This window comes from Clinocottus analis, unplaced genomic scaffold (assembly GCF_023055335.1).
Source record: "Clinocottus analis isolate CAN_PGR_092001 unplaced genomic scaffold, fCliAna1.0.p SCAF_12, whole genome shotgun sequence".
NCBI lineage: Eukaryota > Metazoa > Chordata > Actinopteri > Perciformes > Cottidae > Clinocottus > Clinocottus analis.
Window position 1 is genome coordinate 19,777,521 of NW_027175843.1, and position 20,671 is coordinate 19,798,191.

At 42.1% G+C, this 20,671-nt stretch overlaps 2 protein-coding genes and 1 long non-coding RNA gene across 6 annotated transcripts in view; all 3 read right to left on the reverse strand.

Annotated features, from left to right (window-relative positions):
• Positions 1–820: 820 nt before the first annotated feature.
• LOC137782729 (uncharacterized) lies at positions 821–1,976 on the reverse strand. Its single transcript, XR_011077304.1, has 4 exons — positions 1,597–1,976; positions 1,298–1,456; positions 1,140–1,197; positions 821–950 (listed from the first exon to the last, which is right to left on the reverse strand). It is a non-coding gene; the product is annotated as an uncharacterized lncRNA (long non-coding RNA).
• A 3,064-nt stretch (positions 1,977–5,040) lies between these two features.
• On the reverse strand, positions 5,041–7,934 carry LOC137782637 (serine/threonine-protein kinase pim-1-like). The gene is made up of 6 exons (XM_068572096.1): positions 6,940–7,934; positions 6,559–6,770; positions 6,189–6,449; positions 5,917–6,097; positions 5,657–5,821; positions 5,041–5,553 (listed from the first exon to the last, which is right to left on the reverse strand). The coding sequence occupies exons 1-6, from the start codon at positions 7,481–7,483 to the stop codon at positions 5,462–5,464; spliced, it is 1,455 nt and encodes a 484-aa protein (XP_068428197.1). The 5' UTR covers positions 7,484–7,934; the 3' UTR covers positions 5,041–5,461.
• Positions 7,935–8,123: 189 nt separating this feature from the next.
• Positions 8,124–20,671, reverse strand: part of kalrna (kalirin RhoGEF kinase a) — a 105,399-nt gene continuing 92,851 nt past the window's right edge. For all 4 annotated transcript variants that reach the window (XM_068572095.1, XM_068572093.1, XM_068572094.1 and 1 more), the window contains 12 exons: positions 19,191–19,353; positions 17,216–17,278; positions 17,026–17,053; positions 16,059–16,221; positions 15,849–15,970; positions 15,568–15,699; positions 15,160–15,321; positions 14,489–14,567; positions 14,353–14,404; positions 14,115–14,263; positions 13,552–13,690; positions 8,124–13,212 (listed from right to left, as the gene is read on the reverse strand). In XM_068572095.1, the coding sequence (XP_068428196.1) occupies positions 12,655–13,212; positions 13,552–13,690; positions 14,115–14,263; positions 14,353–14,404; positions 14,489–14,567; positions 15,160–15,321; positions 15,568–15,699; positions 15,849–15,970; positions 16,059–16,221; positions 17,026–17,053; positions 17,216–17,278; positions 19,191–19,353 (1,810 nt within the window). In that variant the 3' untranslated portion in view covers positions 8,124–12,654. The remainder of the gene's footprint in view (positions 13,213–13,551; positions 13,691–14,114; positions 14,264–14,352; positions 14,405–14,488; positions 14,568–15,159; positions 15,322–15,567; positions 15,700–15,848; positions 15,971–16,058; positions 16,222–17,025; positions 17,054–17,215; positions 17,279–19,190; positions 19,354–20,671) is intronic.

The following is a 20,671-nucleotide window of genomic DNA, read 5'->3' on the forward strand; positions in this document are numbered from 1 at the left end:
ACAAGTACATACCAATTAAGTATCGTTTAATCCATTATTAAGTCATATTTAAGTTTTTCGGCTGAAAAAAAATTAAATGTGGTTGATATTTTACTGAGGCATTGTCCGACTGGTTTTGGCCCAATTGGCGAATTCCGTAGGTCGTAAGATTTTCAGAAAGGTGACCCAACCATGTGTGGCATCAAGCTAGGGATATTAAATTTATATTTTCATAACTTGGAGAGCTCTCTCAAGTCACTTTCGAGTCCTTTGAATCTTATGTATGGTTTATGTTAATATTTAAGGTTGAATTGTGTTAAAAACAAAAGTAAAATGGACCGTTTCGTATCTGCTGGTCTAACGTGACCGTTTCTTATTTCTCGGGACAGGCAATTCTTACAAGTAAATAGAAAGTAATTAGAAGTCTGATCCCTTTTTTAATTTGTAATTAATTTAGTTTTTTATGCTTTTAATTGCCTGACTTTATATTAAGTCATATTTCTTATTTAACCACCTTGTTAATTTGAAAGTTCCTCTTGTTGTCTTACTTCTGTCCTTGTGAAAAATGTATTTTTTAATGAGGAAGTCAATAAACATTGTAAACCAGGACTAAAAACTTTATTTTATATAGAAACATTAATTCACTCAACATAATTTCTGTCTCTATCATTGATTTGTATTTGAGGCTTAGTATATGATTATCTATGGTGGAAATAAAAGACAAATCAATTTTGTTGATTATTTATTTATTTTAGAAAAAAAAAAAAACTCAAAGAGACGCAATTCAACCACAGATCCTGTCTCCTCCGACGGCTAGGCAGTCTGGATTTGAAAAGTAGACAATTGTTAGATTATATATAATATAATGTGAGTCCAATTAAAACATCTATCTATCTACATACCTGCTGTAAATGTTCAATAATCCTATAGTCCTTGAATCCGTCCAGCAGGAGTTCCTCACGCCCACCATCCTTTCAAAGAGAGAACAGTGTTAGTATTTCTATGACATTGAATAATATTGTTATGCTAATCAATATAATTATATATAATGCTACTGTCATCCATCACAAAATGAACTCAAATAAACACACAAAAGTGTGTGTGTGTGTGTGTGTGTGTGTGTGTGTGTGTGTGTGTGTGTGTGTGTATGTGTGTCATACCATCTCATCCACAGGTGATCCCTCAGCTGCTCCAGGGTCCTCGAAGAATCTCTTTAATCTGGAGAAAAGAAAGGATTAGGGCGACTGTCATCCATCACAACGTGAACTCAAATTAACAGATTTTTGTCTGCCGACATTTTTGCCTTTGTTTTTCTTACTTTTGGAAAGCCTCCATTTTATCGTCCGTCCCATAGAACAGGTCCCACCTGGAGGAGGTGGTCTGTGTCAGGTCAAAGAGGACCACTCCCATTTCAAAAACTGTGCTGGGTCCGGCCGTGTAGTTCTCCTGAGTGATGCACTCAGGGGGACGTGAGTCCCTAAAATATACAGACGGAATAAAAAAAGGCAGTGAGGAGGAGCTTCGTTCAGGCCCACGACAAAGGAGGAGAAGGGGAGGAGCTTTGTTTGATGGGAAAAGTTAGTGAATATTAGGAGTAAACCTGGACATTTTACTCACGAAGCCTCCTTCCTCGAAGAAGCGGCTCGCACCAAAATCAATAATGGGAACTCTCATGCCGTCCAGGCAGGTTGAATAAGGATATTTTCCACTTCAATGTCCAGGTGAAAAATGTGTGGAAGCGTCCACCAGCTACCTCATTATAATCTGACGAAACAAAAAGAGAGAGATTAGGGATCAGGATTTAAGGGTTTAGGGTGGAGATTGGGATTGGCCATAACTCGTTTAACCCCACTTGAGCCACAGACATTATTCATACCCTTACTAAATACAGAATATCTCCTCAACCACAAGGGCTATTTGAATGATATACAGAAAACAGTTGTGAAACCAGTTAAGAGGTTCATATAGCAGTAGGCCTATATGTGTTACTGGTTTATTAAGTGATGATAGAAAACAGGGTAAAAAACATGTAGGCTACTTTCTTTTTTAATTATGCTTATCATCACCTATTTCTACTATAAAACAGCACTATGTGTTAACAGTATCTCTGCAAATTTAAATGTGTTTAGTAATTCATTTAGTGTAGATTTCGTGGACCGTAGGTTTCAGTCCCCGAAAGCAAAAATTCCCTAACTTTCTTCCTGAACCGTGGACGACTCTGGTTCCACAACAGAGGAGCTCTGTTGTGGAACAAGTGCACAAGTGCATAGCAAGCAAGTATTGTTTCATACATAAGTACGTCATATTTTATTTTTTTTCAGAAGGAATAAAAAGGGCAGACGACCAGGGAGGAGAGGGGGAGGAGCTTTGTTTGATGGGAAAAGTTAGTGAAGATCAAGTGTAAACCTGGACATTTTACTCACGAAGCCTCCTTCCTCGAAGAAGCAGCTCGCACCAAAGTCAAAAATGGGAACTCTCATGCCGTCAAGGCAGGTCTGAATAAGGATATTTTCTACTTTAAGGTCCTTTAAGATTAACAGATTTTTGTCTTACTTTTGGAAAGCCTCCCTTAGAATGTGTTTCTGCTGGAGGTCAATGGCTGCGTCCACCAGGTGCCTCACTATAATCTGAAAACAAAAAGAGAGAGATGAGATACTTTGACGTGTTTTCATGGCCGTGACTGAGTTGACTGCAGTAGCTTACCTTCGATTCCTTTTCTTTCAAGCGGCCTCCTTTGTCATTATAGTACTGGAAGAAGTCTACCTTTTGGTATCTACTGATCTAACGTGACCGTTTCTTATTTCTCGGGAGAGGTGAAAAAAATAATTCAATGAGGTGGTCTGCACGAGGTCGTAGAGGAGCTCTCCCATCTAGAATACAGTGCTGGGTGCGGCTGGTCCAACGTGACCGCTTCGTATCTACTGGTCTAACGTGATCATTTCTTATTTCTCGGGAGAGACAATTCTTATAAGGTATATGTATTTCTCACTTCTGTGGAAATGAATCTGATTTGAAATACTGATTGAAATGCTTCAACAGTGACACCTGCAAGACTGACATGAAAGTGGCGTTTGGAGGCAATTTGAAAATTGATTTTTCACCATTTTTCATGTATTTGAGAACCTGGAGCGGACCTTGAAGGTTTCATCAAATCAGCCACTTATGGACGCAAAAAGAAATGGCCACAGCACAAATCAAAGTTAAATTATTATTTTATTTTTTTTGTCCAAAAGCCTCCCTTTGATTGGCTGCCCGTCTTTGTAAAACCGGTAGTAGAGGAGCACTCCCATCTGGGATACAGTGCTGGTTACGGCTGTGTATTCATCTTGACTGAAGCACTCTGGGAGGACTTGAGTTCCTGAAATATACAGGTCTACTTTGGAAAGCCTCCCTTTGATCGTCTGGCCCTCTTTATAAAACAGGTCCACCTGAACGAGGTTCTCTGTAGAAGGTCAAAGAGGACCACTCCCATTTGAAAAAACTGCTGGTCGGGTCATTATATATAACACTACTGTCATCCATCACAACGTGAACTGAAAATGACAGATTTTTGTCTGCCGACATTTTTGCGTTTGTTTTTCTCATAATAATGTAATGCTAATCATTATCATTATATCCAATGATAATAATGTATTTTTCATTCAAATCATTAATTTATCGACTGATGACAACCGCGACCTCACAAGGTCTCACCTGCCACCAGATTACAAATATCACATGTTTCATATATCTTATATATGACATATTACAGATAAAACATATATCACATATGTTCCATATTTCACATATAGTACATAAATTATATATATATATATATATATATATATATATATATATATATATATATATATATGTATCACATACGTTCCATGTATCACACATGTTCCATTTATTAATTCAATTCAGTTTATTTTGTACAGCCCAAAATGAAAAATACAAGATTTGCCCCAAAGGGCTTTACAATCTGTACATATGACATCCCTGTCCCACGACCTCACATCGGATCAGGAAAAACTCCCCCAAATGAAGATAGTAAAAACCCCATCACGGGGAAAAAGGGGAAGAAACCTGAGGGAGAGCAACAGAGGAGGATCCCTCTCCCAGGATGGACAGAAGCAATAGATGTCATGTGACCAGAATGAGCAACGTAATAGAGTTGCAGCAAATTACATGAATATGACAAAAACTATTCATATAATGAGTGGTAGGCATGGACCACAATCCAGATAGCCACAGTCCATCGTAGCATACAGGAGCAGCTCCAGACAGCCATCATCCATGGTGGGGGGGCAGGTCCACACAGCCATAGTCCATGGACACTTGAGGAGAGGAAGAAGAGGAGAAAGGAGATGAGAAAAAGAAGAGGAGAGGGGGAGCTCAGTGTATCCTCAGATGTCCCCAGCAGTCTAGGCCTATAGTAGCATATCTATGGGGAGGAAGCTTTCTGACTGACTCACGGGGTGGATACCCTCGGATATCACACATGTTCCATACATCACATATGATCCATGTATCACACATGTTCCATACATCACGCATGTTCCATACGTCACATATGTTCCATGTATCACACATGTTCCATGTATCACACATGTTCCATACATCACACATGTTCCATACATCACATATAGTCCATGTATCACATATGTTCCATACATCACACATGTTCCATACGTCACACATGTTCCATACGTCACATATGGTCCATGTATCACACATGTTCCATGTATCACACATGGTCCATGTATCACACATGTTCCATACATCACACATGTCCCATGTATCACACATGTCCCATGTATCACACATGTCCCATGTATCACACATGTCCCATGTATCACACATGTCCCATGTATCACACATGTCCCATACATCACACATGGTCCATGTATCACACATGGTCCATGTATCACACATGGTCCATGTATCACACATGTTCCATACATCACACATGGTCCATGTATCACACATGGTCCACGTATCACACATGTTCCACGTATCAGACATGTTCCATACATCACACATGTTCCATGTATCACACATGTCCCATGTATCACACATGTCCCATGTATCACACATGTTCCATGTATCACACATGTCCCATGTATCACACATGTTCCATGTATCACACATGTTCCATACATCACACATGTTCCATGTATCACACATGTTCCATGCATCACACATGTTCCATATATCACATATGTTCCATGTATCACACATGTCCCATGTATCACACATGTCCCATGTATCACACATGTTCCATACATCACACATGTTCCATGTATCACACATGTTCCATACATCACACATGTTCTATGTATCACACATGTTCCATATATCACATATGTTCAAAATTAAACACTGACGGCTCAACCCTCGGGAGCAATTTAGGTTCAGTGTCTTGCTCAAGGACACTTTGTCATATAAATGTATCTGTGTAGTTATGTTCAAATGTAAACGTAGGTGTGTGTGTGTGATACTATCTGAGCCACGGGTGATCCTTCAGCTGCGTCAGGGTGAGACGCTGATCCGGGTCCTCATGTAAACACCCTTTGATGAAATATCTGCAATCTGGAGAGAAAGAAGAAGAAAGGGTTAGAGCAATTGTGATCCATCACAACGTGAACTCAAATGAACAGATTTTTGTTTGCCGACATTGTTTTGTTTTTCTTACTTTTAGAAAGCCTTCCTTTGATTCTCTGTCCTTCTTCATAAAACAGGTCCCACTTGAATGAGGTGGTCTGTACCATGTCAAAGAGGACCCCTCCCATTTGAAATACTGAGCTGGGTCCGGCTGTGTAATTCTCTCGAGTGAAGCACTCCGGGGGGATGTGAGTACCTAAAATATACAGACATAATAAAAAAGACAGTGAGTAGGAACTGTGTTTGTTGGGTAAAGTTAGTGAAGAGCAGGCGTAAAAAAGGACATCTTACCCATGAAGTACTCATAAGTGTCTCCTTCATTGAAGAAGCAGCTCGCACCAAAGTCGATGATGCGAACTCTAATGCCGTCCAGGCAGGTCTGAATGAGCACATTTTCCACCTTGATGTCCCGGTGGAAAATGTGCTTCTCATGGAGGTCGATGACTGCGTCCACCAGCTGCCTCATTATAATCTGAAAACAAAAGGAGAGAGACGAGGGATCAGAGAGGAGAATGCTTTGACGTGTTTTCATGGCTGTGACTGAGTTGACTGCAGCAGCTTACCTTCGCTTCCTTTTCCTTCAAGCGGCCTCCATTGTCGTCAATGTACTGAAGGAGGTTAACGGCCGGCATCGGTCTCTCCAGCACCAGGATCACCTCGTCTTCCAGTTCGTACCAGTCCAGCAGGCCAACGTGTGCTGAATGACGCTCTGATACGGCCGCTAGTTTCAGCATGACGGCGGCCTCCATAGGGAGCCGCTTCCCGGTATAGTCCTCCTCGACATAGAGGATCCCTTTGGCTCTGGGCATATGCTTAATAGCAACCTAGGAAATACAAAAAAAGACTTTTCGGTTACACTTCCTGACCGTTCTGTGTGTGTGTGTCTGCGTGTGTGTCTGCGTGTGTGTGCAAGAACATGGGAATAACACTTACATCTAGATAATCCGCTTTCCGGTATCCAGCGAAAACAAACCCAAGTGCTCCTTCGCCAAGTTCTTCCAGCTGCCGGTACTTGGCCTTAAACATGGCAGACGGACCCAATGTCCTCTTCCTCTTCGTCTTCGTCTCACCTGGTTCGTCATCGGCGATGGCCTTCCTCTTGGGTCTTCTCTGGGTCAGAACTGCCTCGGGTTCGTTTCTGCTTTCTACAGATGAGAGAAAAAACATCAACATGAGTTTACTTTGTCACAACAAAATGTCCCTTAAACTAAAAGGTAAGACGTCATTCGATGTCTCTTAAATAGCTCGTCATTTATAGCAGAATAGTAGTTAGTCTATTTGTTTTTTTAATTAAAATATGCGCATAAAGCTTACCAGTGTCCTGTGAAGTGGACGGCATCTCATTGTCACAGGGGATGGTGTCCAGTCGCCTACGTTTCTCTGGTGGGTTTTCATGGTCTCCTATTGATTGTCTCTTTAGTGCTTCAGAGACGACGTCCATCTCATTGTCACAGGGGATGGAGTCCAGTCGCCTATGTTTCTCCTTTTGGTTTTCATGGTCTCCTATTGATTGTCTCTTTACTGCTTTAGAGACGACGTCCAACTCATTGTCGCAGGGGATGGAGTCCAGTCGCCTATGTTTCTTTTTTGGGGGGTTTTCATTGTCTGTTGCTTCTGTTGCTTTTCTCTTTATTGCATCAGAGATGATGTCCTCCTCCACGACCTCCTCCTCCATGACGTCCTCCACCTCGACGTCCTCCTCCTCGACGTCCTCCACCTCGACGTCCTCCTTCACGACGTCCTCTTTCACGACATCCTCCTTCACGACGTCCTCTTTCACGACATCCTCCTTCACAACGTCCTCTTCCACGACGTCTTCCTCCACAGAATTCAAGCGCTTTCCAGATCTGTTGCCCATGATAACTGAAGACAGCTGAAGACCTTTCTATCAACTTGTGTGTCTGTTCCTCTCAGGCTGGCGTCTACATGTGTGATCTGGCCCTGAGAGTTCTAAAGCTGTGGCTTTGAAGAGGTGTTGCATTCTGGGACCTCAGTCTGAGAGATCACGGGTTCCGGAATATGCAAATTTGTGTTTATAATAAATTGTGTTTACAGTTCTTATAGTAAAGATGGAGATAATTCACTGAATACATTCATACAGTGCATAAAGTACTATGAGTACAAGCATACACATAATCCTGAATCTCTCAGTCACATTGGCTGACTTTTATTACAAACTATTCAAATTTCCTCAGGGATTTTATGAATTGTTAATCTGATACCCTATAAGAACCTGGACCTATTTATCCTTCATGGAAAATTATAGGGGACATAAAACAAATAATATAGACCACATCGAACACATTTTTCTGATATTATTATGATCATTTTTAAAAGTGTCAAAGATCTGAAATGTTACATATTGGGCGCTAATGGAAAAAAAAAAGAAAGAATATTAATAAATTAAATAATATAATAATTAATTTTTTTATTATGCTTTTAATTGAACAGTATTAAATATATTAGCTAAATATTCTTGAATCAGACAAATTAACTGAGCACATAATAATTTTTCGTATTGTGACATATTTCACATGAGGTTTTTCGGGGAATCTTTTCACAAAAAATTCCCGATGTGACGTATGTGTCACAACGGTTTTTATCTTATTTGTTTTACATCAGTTTGTTCAAGAAATGTGCTCACAATAATAATAAAAATATATTAAAGGGCATGTTAATTGAGCATTAAAATTTTTAACCGGGTAAATCATACCGTTAGCAACAAAAAACAAGCATTTTTTAAACGTAGCTTCTTCCTTTGGTTCTGTTACAATCTGGAGCAGACATCTTGGAAATGTTAGAGGAATACAAAATCACATGACCCACCAAGATGTTTAGCTGGTCTAACTGTATTTTTATACTTATACTTATATTAACCGAGTATAAAGCTGTATACGGAACTTTTTAACCATCCAAACACGGTAGAATCCATATGATGCGTTTGAGTCATCGTACCCCAAATGATTTCCAATACTTGTGTTTATTGTATGTATTTTTTCAGCAAGGTCTTGGGAAAAAAAATGTTCATCTCCGGACTGAAATATCCCAAAAACAACACAAAAACAACACAAAAACAACTCAAAACAACGTGCACCAACACACCGAGCGGAGGTTGAGCCACCACGGCTCTATTGATTCGAACTAATAAAATAAACTATATAATAAACAAATAAATTACAGGTTTAGACAACCCTTCATTGATCCGGAGGGCGAAATCCACCCAGCAGTACATCAAGTAACCAAAAGCTCCACGTTTATGCAGCGACTATAACCCAATAATTTAATTCGCAGAATGGCTCAAGTACTTTTACTCTTGCTACTTCAAAAGGAACAATATTAAACATATGTATTGTATAAAATCATACAATGACAAGGAAAAGTTTGAAGACTAGCTTGTTTGACGTCAACGCTTCGGCCAGAATACTTACGTCCACATGGAGTACCCGGGTAACGGTACTCATGCCCCTCCCAGCCATCTATGTATCTTATCTTATAGAAACCTTATTTCCTGTTTAATTCAAATATGCTCTTTAAATTGAGTCCTTAATCTGGCAACCTGCGTGAGTTTAAACTCTCAAGAGGAGGAAAACGACTCAAATAATTTTTTGATCCGGCCTGCGGCCACCATTTTAAGCACCAGCCATAAGAGTTGCGTATTGTTCCTTTTAAAGTTATTTTTTGATGCCAATATATTTGTTACCCAAGTATTGTTTTGAACAACGTTTACTTGTACTTTTACTTACTTTTTCCACCGCTGATGTTTACAATCTGAAAAGCGTCTCGGTAGAAAACGTCTCAGCTGAGCTACGCAACGGTTTGCGGCGATCGCGTTTTTTGCATTTCAATATAATCCACTTCTACAAAGCGCATGAAAAACAGATGTAAATTAAGCCACACTAAAGAGTTTTTAACTTTGAAATTTTCCACAAGCTAAAAGACGCTCTTCAGAGAGTTGAACTAGACCTCTGCCGAGGCTCAAATCCGGGTTTAAATAACTGGAGCGTTTTTTTTTTTTTTTTTTCCTTTTTACCATACTAGATTTTGGATGCGCAGATGGGAATTTGAGAAAAAAAACAATCTCCCTTACGGGAAACTATTTGAATTTTAAGGATACAGAAATACAGACCTTCAAAAAAATAAGTACAGCCTGATGATTTCAACAACAAGCACCTTCAGTTACTTTGCAGTACATTTAGTAGTAACTAGTAACCTGCAAGTGCTTTTTCATATTTATTTGTAACCATTTAACACAAAGCTTTATTTCTGAGTATTAGGAGATGATTAAAACATGTCACTCGGTCATATTTTTACCTTTGATGAGATGAAACCTGAATAGATCTCATTACGGCTGCAATGAAAACACAAAGTATAACAGAGATTTTCATGTAAGACAGGGTATCGTTTAAAAAACCATTCCAATAGCAGTACCTTTAAAGTGATACCAACAACATACTTCATTTGATTACCTTCTTGACTAAATTTACACCAACGCTAGATTTTTTTTTATTTGCGAGTAGCACAGCCGTTCTTTCCAACTTCTTGGGGTGATTGGCTGCCAGCAAAACCACAAAAATATATATAAATATACATATATATTTCCCAAGACCGGCTCCAAAAAGGATCAAATGCAGGTAGTTCCGGTACTACTTGGTATTAGGTTATTTCTAGCCGATACCCAGGCTTACACTTGCATGGCTGTTGTAGTGGACGGAGGTCAAAATCGCTTCTACAGAAATTCTTACATTTGCGCCATTCTGCATCCCCGGCCGCATGAAAATAAATGCTTACTATTGCGGCGCATGAATGCTCGCGGGGAGAAAAGGGAGGTGGGGATGCAAAATGGCCAGAAAGAGGAGGGGCATTGTGAAAGCAAAAGCATTTTGGTGAAAGCAGAGGACAGCACTTGTGACGGCAGAACACATTCTACATTTTTCTTTTTGTACATTCATCAGTAGAAACAAGACAAGTAAACAGACTCTTCCGTCTAAATCCACAACCGGCTTCAGAACTATTTTACAAGGTAAATGAACCCAAACACTATGGCTGGTTACTCGACACAGTGGCTGGTAGACAAATGTACAAACAGAATATTCTCAACAAGTTTGGGTTCAAGAAAACTGATTTCTCACCTGATTTCTAACCCTCCTCCGGTGAATTTACATGCAGGTTTTTTCCCTGATTATTCTACGTATTTTTGTAAACTACCTAACTTTTTTTTTCTTCTTTTTTTTGTAAACAGTGAAACGAACAAGCTGTAGAGTTCCAGTCTCCATGCCGTCTCCGTGTACAATAGTCCATTGGTAGTCCACCGTTTGCCCTCCAAGGTTACTCAGTGATCATTTTTGTGTTTTTATTTCCCGCCTCACATCCATGTAGAGATGCTTCCAGCTACAACTGCCCACATCGACCCAGTTCATAGTCCTTCATGACCAGTTCATAGTCCTTCATGACCAGTTCATAGTCCTTCACGACAGCAAAGTTCAGTTTTAGATCCGTCAGCGATTTTGGATGTAAACTCCGGTAGTTTTCACAATGTAAACTCCCGCCGCTGCAAAGTCCAGCGGGTGTTTAACGGCTTCAGTTTCAGGGCAACATTAAAAATTTCACTCCCAACATAAGTCCTGAAATAAATAAACATAATAAATACAAAAAAAAGGGTATATCATAGCAAGGTTCAACTTGGTTGCGTCCAGTCTTTTCCAAGAAGCTTTCCAGTGTCAGGGGTGTAAATCGCAGCCACATTCGTTAACGTGCAGTTGATCCGTTACGCCAAAGCGGACAAGAAGATTTTCTTTTTTTAACTTCTGCTGTTTATTTAATTTTTTCTTAATATTTACTTCGCAGAGAAGATTTCCAACAAGAAATTTCAACAAGCAAGGAGGATGTAGAATGAGCACTAGCAGAGCTGTGAGCCTCTCCCACCGCACATTCATCACCATTATTACGAGAAAACATCCGCGCCACCGTTTGACAAGATTTCTGATGGCCTTTGCTAAATAAAAAAAAGTCTAAGTTAAAAAGATCTTTTGCGAGATATTGGCTATGGATTAGAACCGCAACTAAGCCGACATTTACCAACTCCTCTGATGTTAATCATGGTTCCTTTTGAAGCAGTTTAGACTCTTTAAAAAGGAACATTGTGTTGCATTCACGTTTATCTGTTTGAAGAAATGGAATATTAATAAGTAAGTTTACTCTAGAATCACCTGAAACTAAGAATAGTTAAGCATTTGTTGTCCGAGAATTAGCTTTTTTATACTTGCACTGAGTCCACCGTGTGGTACGGAAGCCCAGAACGGACAAACCATGCCACAGTCGCCTACTGGTCTGGTTTCAGTTGGTTACAATCTGCGACCTCGCCTCTAGATAGCGCTATAACCTGCACACTGCAGCTTTAAATCCCGTGTGAGAGTCAGATCAAAGATATTTTTAGCGGTTATATTTTAAGTGGTTAGCATTTTTGCTCTCGGGCGACCTTGTCACAAAAGCGTTAGTTACATGCTAGCTACATGTTAGCTACATGCTAGCAGAGCATGGGACTCTGCAGTGCCCCTGAGCAAAAGGCCTAATCAAAGTACCCTTCTTTAACACAATGGTCTCCTGCCTTTAATATAACATCTGTCCCTGGAAAAATAAACATTATAAATATAAACTAATATGTTGACATTAAGCCTGCTCACAGTGTGTTTTTCCTAAATGTTCATTCCCTCAACTTTGAGGTTCTTTGGGTTCTCATGGGGTGTCTCTAGGCTGCTTATGGGACCCGCTTCACATGTAATGGTTGTTACCGGGTGAACAAAAGATCAACTTAACGCGCTAAGTCGGCAATTAAATATCGTACAACCATAAATTTAAATGATTTCTTCTGCTTTTAAGATTAGTGGTGACAGAGTGGCCTCGTGGTATCAAGAAGTAGATTTCTCACAGGAAGGATTCAGGCATCGCTTCCCCACTCACACATTAATAAATACCGAAGATCATTAAATGCTTGGAGTACATGTTGTGGCGTTGGCGCGGCGCTCCTGTCCGTCACAGCGTGTTTCCCAGGCTGCTGCTCACCAGCCCTTTGATGTTAGTGACGGGCCGCACGTCGTGCAGCTGTCTCCGTCGGTCAATGAACGTGGCCAGCCGCGTCGTGTCCAGCGGCGTCTTGGAGTACTCCCCGCCGTGCGCGCCGCCGCGGCCCACCCACGGGTGCTGCAGACAGGAAGTGGCGCTCGGCCTCTTCCTGGGATCCTGCTGCAGCGCCGAGGACACAAAGTCCCTCGCCGCTTGGCTCACGTCGCGGAAGTAGTCGTCCGGGAAGCAGAAGTCCAGGCGGCAGATGTTGACGCAGGTCTCCTCCGGCGACTCGTCCAGGAACGGGGAAACGCCGCTGAGCATCACGTAGGCCAGCACGCCCACGCTCCACACGTCCGTGGCCACGGAGACCGGCGTGCCGCGGATGAGCTCGGGCGCGGCGAACTCCGGGTTGCCGAGCAGCAGGTGGACGTAGCGGCGGTGGGCGGACAGCTGCACGGCGTCGCCGAGGTCGATGAGCTTGACCCCCGGGGTGGGGGCGTGGAGGTCCACCATGATGTTCTCAGGCTGCGGGACGCAGGAACAGATTCAGATGAAGCTCATGATCCACAATACATATCTCATAATACATTTCCAAGGCATAAAAAAAAAAAATCTAAATTATTGATCGGTCAAGTCAGGCTTTATTCATATAACACACACACACACACACTTTATGGGGACACATATTTTGTCCCCGTAAGGATGGCGAGTCCCCACAATGTGACCGTGCTAAGTTATGTCCTCACAAGTCATGAATGCCCGTTAACCCCTAGAGACTGTGAGATATATATCTATATATACACACACACACACACACACACACACACACACATATATATTCATGTAACACACACACACGGTCACCTTCAGATCCAGGTGTGCCACTCTGCAGGTATGAAGGTGCTGTAGGGCCTCCAGTGTTTCTCTGATGAAGAACGCCACTTTCTCCTCCATCAGCTCATCGTGGGCGACGAGGTAGTCGAGCAAACGGCCGTCGTCCAGCCTGACACACAAACACACACACACACACACACACACACACACACATTAGATAACATTTATATTGATAAAGCTTTGATAATGTCATTTAACGCAACAAAAGGGTAAAAACAGCTGCAAAGACACACAAATAAACTGAATATGTAGGAACAATTAGGGAAAACAACTATAAATAAACTGCGAAGAGACACAAAATGTACATTAACAAAACATAAAAGAGATGCAAAACCGGTGCAGAGGAACACAAAATGACTATAAGACAAAATAGAAGCAAAATGATTATAAATAAATTACGACAAAAAGACCAAAACAGGTGCAAAGAGACCAAAAAAGAGACCAAAAAAATTGCAAAGGGACGCAAAATTACTACAAAAACAGTTAGAAAGTGACACAGTTTCACAAACAAACAACAATGCAGTCGGACGTACTGCTCCAGGATCAGCATCAGAGAGGTGGGAGACTCGTATGTGTCCAACAGCGCCACCAGCTGGTGATGCTGGACGTGCTGGAGGACGTCGGCCTCGTGAGCCACCTGCTCCTTCTTCTGCATCTTTTTACTCACAAACTTCACCGCAACCTGAACAGAAGAAGCGTTCAGGGGTCACGGTCAGGAACCGCACGACGCACTGCGTCTTTAAATGATCTCAACGCAGCGGAGGGTCCTACCTCTTTCTTTGTGGACTTGTTGAGACATTTCCTCACCACTGAAAAACGCCCCCTGGTGGCACAATTAAAGAGAAGCGGATGAAAAAAAACAGAAAAACACACCTGAGCTGAAACTCAGTCATTTCCGACCGGTTACCTTCCAATCTCACAGATCTCAGAGTATGTGGACTCAAAGTTGTCTTTCCACTGGATCCCAGTCCCATCGTAGCCGGAGTCTGGACGGGGAGAGAGAGGCGCTTTAAAGAGTTTGTGTGTCTTATTCAGTCAATCATATAAGGAAAGCCACAATTTAATATACAAAAAAAGAGAGACTCTTTAAAGAGAGGACACTCTTCATTTTCAACTTTCTCTTTATTAACATGTCGTTTGTTCTGTTTATGAAGGAAGATTTGTGTATTTTTTAGCCGAGCAAATTTCTAGTTTGTAAGTAAATTATCTCCAAATCTTTGCTCTCAAAAAAAAAAAAAAAAAAAAAAGTCTCAAAACTAAAATTTAACTCTAAAATAAGAGCGGTGGGCGGGGCATGCGCTGCTGAATATTTTTTTTCTGAGCACTTTTTTTTGAGAGAACTTTCTTTTTTGAGACTTTTTTTTTTTTTAGAGCGTATTTTTTTTGGGAGCATTTTTTTGAGAGGACCTTTTTTCTTAGGGCATTTTTTTTTTTGAGTAATTTTTTTTTTAGGGCAATTTTTTGAGAGAACCTTTTTCTTTTGGAAAGCATTTTTTTTTAGAGAACGTTTTTCTTTTTGAGAGATCATGAAAACGTGTGAGTGAGAGTGTGTGTCTGTGTGAGTGTGTGTAGACTTACTGCTGCTGGGCAGCGTGATCATATTGGAGGGCTCGGATGGCGGGCCGACCCCCCAGCGGTTCGAGGCCCTCACTCTGAACTGGTAGTGGCCTCCGGGGATCAGGGCGTCGACCTGAACACACTCCTCCCGGCTGCTGGCCACCTGCTGCCAGAGCAGCGAGTCTGAGGGCGAGAGAGCAGGAAAGGCAGAGTTTGGCGGCGTGGCGAAGCAGCGAGGCATCATGGGAGTTGTGGTCTTCACCGTGGGTTCGCTTCTCCCGACTGATTTCTTCAGTGGGGTCTAACAATTTGGCTTAAAACTGGATAATATTGAATCATGAACATTTTAAATATACCTTTAACCATATTTCAAAATGAAATAATAAGTTGCCTCCACACACACACACACACACACACACACACACACACCTTCCTGTCGGTACTCCACGGTGTAGCTGCTGACGGCGCAGTGAGCGGAGGAAGCCGGAGGCGGCCAGTGGATCATCACCGCCGTGCTGCTGGCCTCCTGGGCCACCGGCCTCCCAGGGGATGCTGGGATACCTGCAGATGGGAACACTGGTTTTGACTGAACGTTGACTTTTTTTTTTTTCCAGACAACTAAAATCTTCCTTTACTCATTATTAATCTAGCGTCAACTAAAGTTCTGGTTTCGTGAAGGTCAAACGCTGCTTTAAATTCGTGACCGTCACCTTGCACTTTAATGGAGGCGGAGGAGGAGGCGGAGCCGTGGTCGTTGACGGCCACGCAGGTGTAGATGCCCGTGTCCTGAGGCATCAGATTACAGATCTTTAACAAGATGTCGCCCGTATCCCTGGAGAAGAGGAGGAGGGAGAGAAATGGTAAAAAAAGAAGTAGGAAATGAGGACATTGGGGACGAAAGGAGACGCCATCGCCGTTACCTGATGTCGATGGTGAAGCGGTTGTTGCTGGTCACCGGGTTCTGGTCGGGGCCCTTCAGGGTGACGGAGGGTTTGGGTCGCCCACATACTCTACAGCAGAGGACCACCGTCTCCCCGAAGGCACACACCACGTCCGACAGAGCGACGAGGAACTCCGGCGCCACTGCACGCAGGGAAACACGCCGCTGAATACTCGCAAGTTCTGCTTTAAATGTGCACTGAAGATGGGAGCAGGCGCTCTTCACTGTGACCAGTAGACCTTCAAGAAGATAACCAGCCAAGTCTCGGTCTAAACCTGGCACGAGACGGGTTCAAGTGTTATCCTGCTTTGGCCAAAATGGCCGCCGGATTTGTCCAGTCCTTGCCGAGGAGGACTTGGCGCCCAGTTAGCGGCCCGGCTTTGGGAGTCAGACCAGCGCGTCAGGCGGATTCTGGTGTCTGCCGTCGTTTATCAAGCGGCATGCAGCCGACCCGCTTTTTGGTTTTGTGCTTTGCAGTTGGTGACGAGCCCCTACGGAAGCCCCGAGGGGTCAAACTAAACTGGTCGATCTATTTGAAGCCTGATCTACTTTTTGTTTCCTCTTGTTTTTGACTTAACAGGAGAAAAGTGGGTTTTGCCATTTTTTTCTTTCTTTGACAGAATATTTGTTTTTATACTTGTATCATAAAAATCATGTTTTCTTTCATTTTTTTGCATACACGCTAAACACAAAGTACATATATTGTGTTTTAAGACATGGAACTAATAACACACCTGGAAGAAAACATTGTTTTTTTATACCAATTACAACATTTAGGAGTTCTGGCTCATTTCAGCCTCTTGTGGCCGAAACTAGTATTACAACACCAACACTTATTTATTCCTCTTATCGCAAAGAAACGACCAAAAGCAACATGAGAAATTACATCTGAATCTGAACTTAAATCTGACGACAGTCGGACTCAGATGACCTCGTGTGTCTCTTACCTTCTTGGATGAAATTTGGGTTGAGCAGCTGGAAAACAGACAAGGTCAAAGTTGAACGATTCGCTGAGGTTCAGTTTAACATAATATGTATAAAACAGTCACTGCATAGATGTTTGTATTTAACTTTACTACTATATTTGTGTCTTTTAAGTCAACACGCAACACTTTGAATTCATAAGTGCGTGCGTACCTCCATGCCCGTTTTGGGGTCGAGGTCGTCGTCACAGTCCGACTCATCTGAAGTGTGAACGTCCTGAAGGAGGTCGTCAGGAGGAAAAGGAGAAGAACAGGAAAGATGTGGGATTTAAAAAAGGGGGTAGGGAACAAGGGAGTAAAAAGGAAGCAAGGAAGACAGAAGGAATTGTGTAGAAAAGGAAGGGAAGAGCAAAGGGGTGATAGGAGAGGAAATAAGGAGGGAGGAGGGGAAAGAAAAGGTAGAAGAAAAGGAATGGCAAAAAATATTAGAGGGAGAGAAGTTGGATGAGAGGGAAGTGAGGAGGATGAAGAGAGCGTTAGGAGGAAGAATACGTGTCGCTCAGCGGCCGAAAGAGGAAATGAGAAAGTAAAAAAACTCTGAATGTCCTGGAAGGATCTGAAAGAACGTTTGGTCAGCCGACACTCACCTGAGAGCCGCGGAGGCCTCGCTTCACCGGAGAGCTATCGAACGCACGGCATCGAACACACGGCATCGAACGCACGGCATCGAACGCACGGCATCGAACGCACGGCATCGAACACACGGCATCGAACACACGGCATCGAACGCGCGGCATCGAACGCGCGGCTACGTGTTGACGTCAATGCAGACGAGCTTTAAACTGCAGCTCATTAACAGAAAAATCTCCATAACTTCCATAACAAAGATGGTGGATTCGGTTGTTTGCTTGGACGGCGTCTCAGATGTGATGCTGGCTAATTTTTTGTGGATTCATTATTTACAAAAATGTCAGGAAGCAGCTTAAAAAAGTAAAGTGCATCACATGAAGTGATGCTATTGGTGCCTCCAGTTCGACATACGAGTTGAGGATCTTTATATACTATATAAAATACTATAAATGTTTCTATTGCACTCGGCAGCGAGGTCCATGATCTCTTCATTGCATTTCTTTTGTTGATACAAATATATTAAAACCAGAGACGGCTCAAAGCTGCAGACTTATAATTATTATAGCCCGTCTCATTGGCAGCTATTTGTTTTTTTAATATTCCAAAGAGGGGGAAAATAAAAAAGGAAAATATACAGAAAAATGAACTGAATTTTGTCCTGTCAATCATCCACACATGCAGTTTGTTGGGTTCGCGCTTCACTTTGAAACAGCAACTTATCATGTAAACTTGAAAAGAAAACACACAAAACACAGTTGGAGGCTCCGCCGTGTTACACATCACTGGTTAGCACAGCAAGCTAACCTGAACTCTGCCTCTTCATGCACACGGAGGGAACAAAATAAATCACAACGCAAAAAACAAAAAGAAAATCAAGACTTTATTTTTTTTTTTTCGATCAGTGCGTTTGAGGGCAAAAAACAAAAAATATTAAAATAAAACTTATAGTGTTGATTAAAAAGGTTCTCAACCGTCTACCGTCCGGTCCTTTACTCCTGCCAAGTCATAGCGCAGCATCGGCCATTTTGGTTTTTTTAGTTTGGGATGCAGGAAGTGTAGTTAGTGACAGCTTGAGACGCACAGGGGGCGGGGCTTAGAGACGGTCAATTTCGAAGGTACTCGTCTCGATTGAGCCGATCATTAACGTGGTACTAGCTAGCCCAATAGTACACATAGCTATGTGTGTTTATATATATAGATATATTAAAAATATGCAGTAGTTTTGCCCGTCAGCTGATCCATAAATACAAAATGTGCTGAACCAGCAGCACAGTCAATAATAATAATAATAAATAATCATTTAATTCATATCAGCTGCAGGTTGAGAACCACCGCCGGATATAAATAGAGACACAGAAATTACAGTAGGTTTGCGCGCACACACACACACACACACACACACACACACACACACACACACACACACACACACACACACACACACACACACACACACACGGGTTAAGAATAAAAATTAAAAACCAAGTGGGGCGGGTCAGGGGGTTTTCGGCACACACATATGACATCACCAGCGTGCGCCGTCGGCCTGCTGTACTCACTTTGGCCTTCGGCCGGGCGGCCGGCGGGGCGAGCGGGGGAGGGGGCGCGCTTTCTTTGGGCTTACGGAGGAGGCCGTTCTCCGGACCTCGGCCCCCCAACAGGGAGGCGTCCTTGGCTTCGGCGCGCTTCCGGGCGCGCAGTGTGTTCCACGACAGAGACTTCCTGTTTCGGTACAGGAACGAGAAACATCAACCAGCCAATCAGAGAGAAGCTCAGCGCTCGTCCAGCTGAGTCTGGCTGCAGAGCGGCCCGTCGAGACTTCCTCAGGACCCCCCGTCGCCCTCTAGTGGCCGGGAGGACCGCTTCATACTCTGTGACGCCATGTTTTATGACTTTAATACCTTTTCTGCATTCATTTCTACTCTGCCCATCTTCTAACCTTTGCTTTTCCTTGTTTTTATACACACAAACGTAATAAAGACCTGGAAAACAGCTGCATCTGATAATAAAAGATGGTTTAGTTCCATTTCTAAGTAAGTTGGGACCAATAACAGCACCTTCAACACTTTCTAGTCAGGTAATAAATCAACAAATATGAATTCATATAATCTTAGTGTAAATCCCAGACAATGTTAAAAAAGAAAAATCCTAATTTTGAGATTTCTCATTTAAATATATATATATATATTCATATAATTATGAAATGGAAAAGGAAGTCACATTATAATGATACATATTGGAAGCATTTTCATAAATAGAGAATACTTTTTTTTGGATGAATGGTTCAATGTTCTCGTCACCTTTTGGCTTTTATTAGTCCTGTTGTTTCTATCTTGTTTGCCGGTGTGTCTGTACAGATTAAATGTGTGTGTGTGTGTGTGTGTGTGTGTGTGTGTGTGTGTGTGTGTGTGTGTGTGTGTGTGTGTGTTGTAGCAGAGGGTCCTGACGGGTTCGCTGTGGCCTGCAGCTGCAGCCAGACTCTTCTGGTCCATAAAGAGACAGCAGAGGAAGGACAGAGCGACGCGGTCAGTCTTTATTGACGGAGGTAAAGTGATGCTGGAGGAGAGAGAGCGACATACTGTACCTTCGTCTAACACACAACCAGAGACAACAACGTCACACCTGCAGTCCAACACACTTGTGTGTCCTGTAGACTGGTGATAAATAAACAACACCATGATCTTCCTGTGTTTTGCAAAACTGACATTAAAGCAAAATGCAGCCTTCTTTATTTTGCATTTCCCCCATTTTGTACTTAAAGTTTGGACCTTGTGTGGAGTGTCAAACCGTCGATGTTAGTAAAAACTGAAACAAAACAAAAAGGTAACAAAAAAATCACTGCAATAACAACAAATACAAAAAAATAAACATACAGGGAAAAGGTGCAGAAAATAATAGTGTTCAGTGCCGTTACGCTTCTTCATGAAAAATGTCTTAAATAATATTTCATCTATTCACTTTCAGTCTAATTTCTTGAAGAGGATATTTGATAGAGATAAAATTATCTTTAACAAAATAGAACCTTTACAATTGTTGATAT